Below are 7,549 nucleotides of genomic sequence, written 5' to 3'. Positions count from 1 at the left end.
ATTTGTGTAATGGAATGGAAGGTTGAGAATCATCAAAGCATGTGGTTGTAGTCACGAGTTGACTTATGTAAGCATGATATGGAAAGATATGAAACTGATGGTTGTAGTTGTGAGTTATATTTATCATTTGTTTCGGTTGAGGTGACTTAAGCATGTGTTTCTGATTTGTGGTTTTGAGTTTACTCATACAAGGTTTCATAATCTTACTATTTGTTGTGTGGCAACCCGGTGCTCTATTCGATGGTGTAGGGGTTAATCCTGCAGGTCAGGGAAATCGTGGCTGAAGCTGAGATCTTGTAGCAGTTGTTCGCTTTACTGTTGTTAAGAGTTCCGCTGTGTAGTAAGCTCTGAGGAGTGTTTACTTATTATTTTATTAATACAACTTAATTTGTAAACTTTATGCTATGTAATATGTGACTCTAAAGAACGAGTCTGCATTTACATTGAGGATTCGGGACATCGTTGGTTGCCTTGTTTAAAGGAAAAATATTAGTAGTATTTTGTATTGATGTCCGAATCATCACGCCCGAAGTTCTTGTGTTGTTTGAAATTGTATTATTATTTGTGATTGAAATTCGAGGCATGACACGGTGGGTATGAAGAATCACCACTGCAAGTCACTTTCATTAGGGGCTCAGTGAAAACAAACAACGATGATGATTCAGTTGGAAGGTAAGCTCTTATTTGGCTTAGATCTCCCACGAAGTAAATATAACCTGTCATCAACATGCACATTCTCCACATTAGTTAAAGGAACAAAATCATCATAGAATGTGGACTTACCCACATGACATGGCAATGCTCGCTGAGCAGCTATGGTTTCATTAACGCTCTGGTTTATGGTAGTAACCACTCTACTTTCATCAATTGGTGGAGAATGACCATTGCTTAATTTTGAAAATAAATCTGAATCACTGGGAGCTAGCTAATGCCTTAACTTTGGGTGCCTTCTAAGTTTTGAGAAACCAAACTTCTTCTTTTGCTCCTTTATCATCGCCAAAATGTTCTCACTCATTGAACGGAAGGTTCATAGGCTCAAACACCTTAAACATCAGCGTTTTCCCAAAGACTTCCATGCTGAAGATACCATGGAACATATTGATATTGGTGTGAGCTGTGGCCATGAACGGACGCCCTAGAATCAACGGAAGTGATATAGATAAAGGCGCCTCCTCCATCTCAATAACAAAGAAGTCAGCTAGCAGGATCAATCCATCCACAACAACTAGCACGTCCTCAGTTACTCCCACATGATATAATAATGAGCGAGCAACAAGTTCTATCATTACTGACATTTCCTTGAGCTTACCTAGATTAAGAGTTGAAAACACAGAGTAGAGCATTAAATTTATAGAAGCTCCTAGATCTAGTAAAGCACTATGATATCAAACCTTTTTGCACCAATAATGCATGGAATGGTGAAACGCCCGGGATCCTTAAGCTTTGATGGAAGCTTTCGTTGAAGCACAGTTGATACTTCTTCATTAAGAGCTACAATCTCATTCTTGAACTTCTTATTTTTAGTGCATAGCTCCTTGAGGAATGTGGTGTATTTAGGTACTTGCTTGATGGCATCTAAGAGAGGGATATCGACTTAGACATCGCAAAATATGTCTAAGATATTCTTCTCGTTCTCTTGCTCCTTGGATTTTGCAAATCTGTTTCGGAAAGGCAAATAAGAGGAAGAAGGATTAGCAATAACCGAATTGGAAGAGTTAGAGTCCATACCTTTGGTTTTCGGTTCCTTCACTTGTGGGGGTGGCGTTGGCACCTTAACCTCCTCTATTGAGGTGGTCGGATTATGCTCTTCCTTATTGGTTGTGAGCTTCTCTTCTTCCTTAAGCACATCCTTGGTTTCTTCGATGTTTTAGATACTTTTTCAAGCTTCTTTCCACTCCTTGTGGTTACATCATTGGCACTTTCAAAGTTTACCTTTGGATTCAAAATGGTGTTGCTTGGTAGCTTCCCTTGCTCATAAAATCAACAATTTGGCCCATTTACTTCTTTAGGTAAGCTATATCCTTGTTGTTGACCTTAAATCAAAGCTTGAGTTGAATCTTGGAGTGCCTTGATCATCTCATCATTTGAAGTGTATAGTGCTTGAGGTTGGGGTGGTTGAGCTTGCAGTTTCGCTTGATAGAATCCCGGAGGTGCATGGTTGTAGGAGTTGGCATTCTGAACATTGTCGTTATCCCTCCATCTAAAGTTAGGATGATTTCTCCAACCCTCATTCTAAGTGTTTGAGAATGGATCATTCCTTAACCTTTGTTGCCCTTGAAAATCAATGGAATTGGCACTCTGCCATCCTCCATTTTCGAGCAGTGAAGGACATTGATCAGTTGCATACATTTGCATAGAGCATGAAGTTCTGTGTAGAGAATGTTTACCTTTAAGCAAGGAAAGCATGAATGCACACCATGTGTGCATGTGAGGGTAGTGACTTAAAATCACCTAGAACTATGATTGATTTGCTTGCTTGATTATCTAAATTCTAATTTTTATGCATATAGGAGCAATGAATTGATACTTAATCGGTAATAGAATTTATTTTTAGATAGTTAATTATAGACTTAACTGGTTGGAATTGATAAAATCAAAGGAGTTTAGGCCTTAATAGTCTTAACCGGATGCTAAGAGGGTAATTGGATACTTGGATTGCATCGCTTATAGTTTGAACATTAATGCATACAAGGGAGGCTATGGTGGAAAACCTAAGCTCTAACTCTCATCCATTTCATTACAACTTGTTTAGATTAGCTTAGTGTACATTAAATGATTTAGTGATTTCAATTTGAATCAAAACCATTTCCAACATCAAAATCAACCCACTATGCACCATCTTGCACATACTTACCACGAACTTTGGTTCCCTTGAAGTTCTGTGTAGAGAATGTTTACCTTTAAGCAAGGAAAGCATGAATGCACACCATGTGTGCATGTGAGGGTAGTGACTTAAAATCACCTAGAACTATGATTGATTTGCTTGCTTGATTATCTAAACTCTAATTTTTATGCATATAGGAGCAATGAATTGATACTTAATCGGTAATAGAATTTATTTTTAGATAGTTAATTATAGACTTAACTGGTTGAAATTGATAAAATCAAAAGAGTTTAGGCCTTAATAGTCTTAACTGGATGCTAAGAGGGTAATTGGGTACTTGGATTGCATCGCTTATAGTTTGAACATTAATGCATACAAGGGAGGCTATGGTGGAAAACCTAACCCATAACTCTCATCCATTTCATAACAACTTGTTTAGCTTAGCTTAGTGTACATTACATGATTTAGTTATTTCAATTTGAATCAAAACCATTTCCAACATCAAAATCAACCCACTATGCACCATCTTGCACATACTTACCACGAACTTTGGTTCCATTTTGAGCGATTGTTTCCGAGCCAGGAGTAAAAAAGCATGTACCCACAAATAAAAGGTAAATATCTCTATTTTTACAAGAATTGAAAGTATTTTTTTTTTTTTGAGTTCTTGAAGAAAAGATATGAGATAGTAAATATAGGAAAGAGAAAACCAAAATTAGCATTGTCATTCCTAATTCATATAAGGTCATTATCGTTTACTGTTCATAAATTATAGTTATGCTCTCACAGTCACCACTCACGGGTGATCAATGATTTTGTAGTCACTCATTCTTTAATTTAATATTAAAATTTGAGATTAAAATATTAATCTTTAAGGATTTTTTGTGGTCATAAATTTATTTATTTATTTATTTTTTGGGTCAAGCCCCTAGGACGAAATAATATATTCATCATAAAGTAGAATTGGTTGTTACATACCCTTCCACTACCATTTAAGGACATAGGCAGACAAGAAGATAGTGGTATATAGAAATAGATCTACTCATTATACAATCAAATGCGTAGAGGTAGCGGGGATCCTCCATTGGTACTACGCCGAAGGCGCTAAATATCTAGGTTTCTAATACAAGGAAAAATATTGTAATTAGACAAAGCTAAAAACATAGGGTTAGGCCAAAGGCCTAAATCCTAACTCAAAACAATGGACTAGGGCAGAACCCCAGCCCAACAATTCGCGACCCAATAGGGTAGTCCACGCTCCAGGCCCATCATTCAGATTCGGGCCAGTCAACCTGCGCCTCCCATCACCCCGTCGCACGTCACCGTCCGGCCGAGATCCATCCGACCCGCGTCGCCATGATCCGCACTGCCACGCCCTCGTCCTGGCTATCCAAATCGTCTTGACCCACGCCGCCGCAACTTTCATCACCACAGAAAAATCATCCTCGTTGTAGGCCTCGCAACCCCACACCGCCATAGACAGAGATCCATGGCATCGTTGATCCACGAAACTCAGCAGCGGGAATCGGTAACCGGCCCGTGTAGCACAACCACCGCCATTGCCACCATCCCAGCCAAAACTTCTGACAGAACCTGAGTAAGACCCTCCAACGGAGTCCCATGGGCATTAGAATGCCCGTTCGACAGCAAACCCATGACGGTGGCGAGGCCGGAGGCCAGCCCCGACATCTGGGCGCTGCTGGACGAGAACAAATTCTAACCGGAGTAGGCCTTAGGGTTTCCCTTAGTCATAAATTTATTTAGTTTTCCAAGTAAATTTACGGTATCTAACAAAAGATGTACCTTTTATTTTTATTTTTATTTTTTTATTCAAAATAAAGAGAATCATACAAAAGATGTACCCTACAAATTGATTTTTTTTTAACCAAGTAATTCATTCATCTCAAGCCAGAATGACACGGATACATACCTTCCCTTGCCAAACTCAAGGGCAAGTTTAGGACGTGGTATGCTAGCACCACCCATTAGACAACTAGTACTCACTTATTCAGCGAGCCTAAGAACTATGAAAAAGTAACACATAGCAATTAGGCAAGTTCAAAAATAAAACTAAACTAAATTTTCTCCTAGCCCATAACAGTTGGGGTAGGAGGTTTGGAAAGGTAAACTAAACAAACTTAAATTTTTTCCTAAACTTGCCCTTGAGTTGGGGTAGGAGGCTTAGTGAGATACGCAGAGCCAATAATCTTTTTGGACCCAAGCAAATTCGGCCCATATGCTCCTTTCAATGCTCCAGGCCCAGCGAACAGCATAGGCCCATCAAGGAAACCTAGCTGAAGCAGCCAATATGTCATCGCCATTACCAGGGATAGCGGCGCCGCCCACCGTTTGATCCATGCTGACCAAGACGCAGACAGTCTCGCCACCCCCGCTATCAAGGCCACCGCCCAAACACGACCGAAAGGCACGACCTTTGAAACTAATCTTAACACCCAGGATGAGTGCATCCTTACACTAAATTGGACCACCATTAGATGTGGCAGCCTCTCCAGTTTCGGCCAAGCTGCTGGATGCAGCCTGACAAGAGGATCAATCCCATCGATGGTAAAGTGCCTGTGTCGGCACTGCCTCCCAACAGTCCAAGACGGTTAGCTATCATCGTTCCTATGAGCGATACATCAAATACTATGCTGTGTCTTGGTGCAACATCGTCGCCCAATCGCATCTCGATTGTCGTTAACCAAACTTCCACCGCCCTTGGGTCATCGCTGTTGTCCTCAATCCATAAAGAAGGATCGAGAGATTGGGGAAAATAGAGAGGTCCATCCTTAGAGTAGCTAGGTTCGCCTTCCTTTGATACGAGTGGACGGAGTCGTCTTTGAGATTCAACACGGTCGGAGCCTGTGTGCTTGTCGCCGCCACTGAGGAACAGCGTTAGGGTGAGAGTGATAAGGAGCGATCCTAGACAGTTAGGGTTTGCCATTTTTTTCTATTCTTCTTTACCCTACAAATTGATTAGTTTGGCCAGACCGATAAATATTCTGTCACATGGTACGGTCAAAAATAAAGGCTCAAGTAATTAACTTTGCATCACATAGAACTGTAGCAACACTACACCAATTTTTCAATCAGACAACACATATCAGACGACAACAAACATTTTAACTGTCGTCTGAAATAATCAGACAACAACAAAAAAATATATGTCGTCTGAATTTTCGAATCCAACGACAGTCATTACTTGGCTCTTGTGCAATTACTTTTCAGACAATGGTTGATATTATGATGTTGTCTGAATGGATCGATTCAGACAACAGTTATTATTTCAATGTTGTCCAAGGTTTATTCAGACAATGGTTGATTTTTGATGTTGTCTGATTGTTTTCAATCACAAAACTGTTATTCGTTGTCTGTTGTGCAATAACCTTTAAGTCAATGCTCGCTAAAAGATGTTGTCTGATTTGTGTTTCACACAACTGTTTTTATTCGTCTGTTGTCACATTATCTTCAGACAATGCACCCTAAATGCTGTTGTCTGATTTGTGTTTCACACAACTGTTTCTATTCGTCTGTTGTCACATTATCTTCAGACAATGCACCCTAAATGCTGTTGTCTGAGGTTAGATTTTTCTTTTCCCCCTCTCCCGATACAAGCTGAGTTTAATTTAGCTAGGGTTTTTTGGAGAAAAATTTAGCTAGGGTTAGATATATGACTTTCAAAGTTTCAAGTTTCAACACTTAGACAAAAATAAAAAATTAAACTCTTTCCCTCTCCATTCGACCAAAACACCCGAGCTCCCGCTCTCTTTCTCAAAATCACATCTGCCCTCAGTCCTAAGACCTTCTCTCTCTCTCTCTCTCTCTCTCTCTCTCTCTCTCTCTCTCTCTCTCTCTCTCTCTCCGAGAACCTCTCTCTGCTGCCTGTTTGATCGTACTTTCAGCTCTCTCTCCCACCGCAGTGACCGCCAGTCGACCACCACCGCTTCGATCTCTGCTGCTTCCATCCGCCCTCTGCTACTTCGATTCGCCCTCTGCTGCTTTGGGACTTTGATTCCCGGAGTTTCAAGCAATAGCCAGTTCATCTTTTTGGTGTGGTTTGATTCTTTGGCTTGGATTTGTTGATGTTGTTTTGATTGATTTGGTATTATACGCTTGGATTTATAATTTGGGGCTTGGTTTAATAATAAGTCCCGGGTTCAAATTTGGTTGATTGGTTTTGAATTTCCATCCAAAGAATTATGGGTGCTGCATATGAAGATACTTTGGGTTTATCTATCTGAGTTGTTTTGGGATTTGAATTTGGTTTTGTGGGTGATTGAGCCTTTTTCTTATTTTGACTCAATTTGTGCTTCTAATTTGAACAGTTCACTCTTCATAGTACAACACAGAGCAACCCTTCAGTCCAAAAATTTAATGAAACCCAGAGATAGTTGTGTGTGCATGTAATTGTTTCAGGCTAACTAAAGGACTCACTCGCACTCACTCATATGGCTCCTCCTCCAGGGATTGTTGTCACCCTTTTGCTTCTTCTTGCTCTGCAGAGTTATGGGTTCGTTCTTTCTTTTGCTTCCACAAATGTGAGTCTACTCTTACTATTTTGATTATGTTGTCTCTTTTTGAATGGTCAAATTTACTATGATGGGTTTCTCCCTCTATATGGAGCTTCTTTCCGTAAGTTTCAATATACTCTTTCTGTAGTCTCTCTGTTTCAGCTATTTCTCAATGATTTGGGGGTGTGATTTCTATCATAAATTTCGTTTAGAT

General features: G+C 40.0%; 1 protein-coding gene across 1 annotated transcript; it reads right to left on the bottom strand.

Annotated features, from left to right (window-relative positions):
• Positions 1 to 1,007: 1,007 nt before the first annotated feature.
• Positions 1,008 to 2,312, bottom strand: LOC133737536 (uncharacterized). The gene is made up of 3 exons (XM_062165070.1): positions 2,264 to 2,312; positions 1,402 to 1,575; positions 1,008 to 1,309 (listed from the first exon to the last, which is right to left on the bottom strand). The coding sequence occupies exons 1-3, from the start codon at positions 2,310 to 2,312 to the stop codon at positions 1,008 to 1,010; spliced, it is 525 nt and encodes a 174-aa protein (XP_062021054.1).
• Between the last annotated feature and the right edge of the window lie 5,237 nt (positions 2,313 to 7,549).

The sequence above is a fragment of the Rosa rugosa genome, chromosome 3, assembly GCF_958449725.1.
Source record: "Rosa rugosa chromosome 3, drRosRugo1.1, whole genome shotgun sequence".
Lineage (NCBI taxonomy): Eukaryota > Viridiplantae > Streptophyta > Magnoliopsida > Rosales > Rosaceae > Rosa > Rosa rugosa.
Note: the sequence above shows the minus strand (reverse complement) of the source record. Positions and strands in the feature narration are given on the sequence as shown.

Bases quoted from the DNA above. Each gene is read 5' to 3' on its own strand.
- LOC133737536 (XM_062165070.1), bottom strand. From the start codon at position 2,312: ATGGAGGATGGCAGAGTGCCAATTCCATTGATTTTCAAGGGCAACAAA. The intron at 1,576-2,263 runs GTTAAGGAATGA...TCCCTCTCTTAG, and splicing joins GATTTTCAAGGGCAACAAAG to ATGCCATCAAGCAAGTACCT. The intron at 1,310-1,401 runs GTGCAAAAAGGT...CTCTTAATCTAG, and splicing joins CACCATTCCATGCATTATTG to GTAAGCTCAAGGAAATGTCA.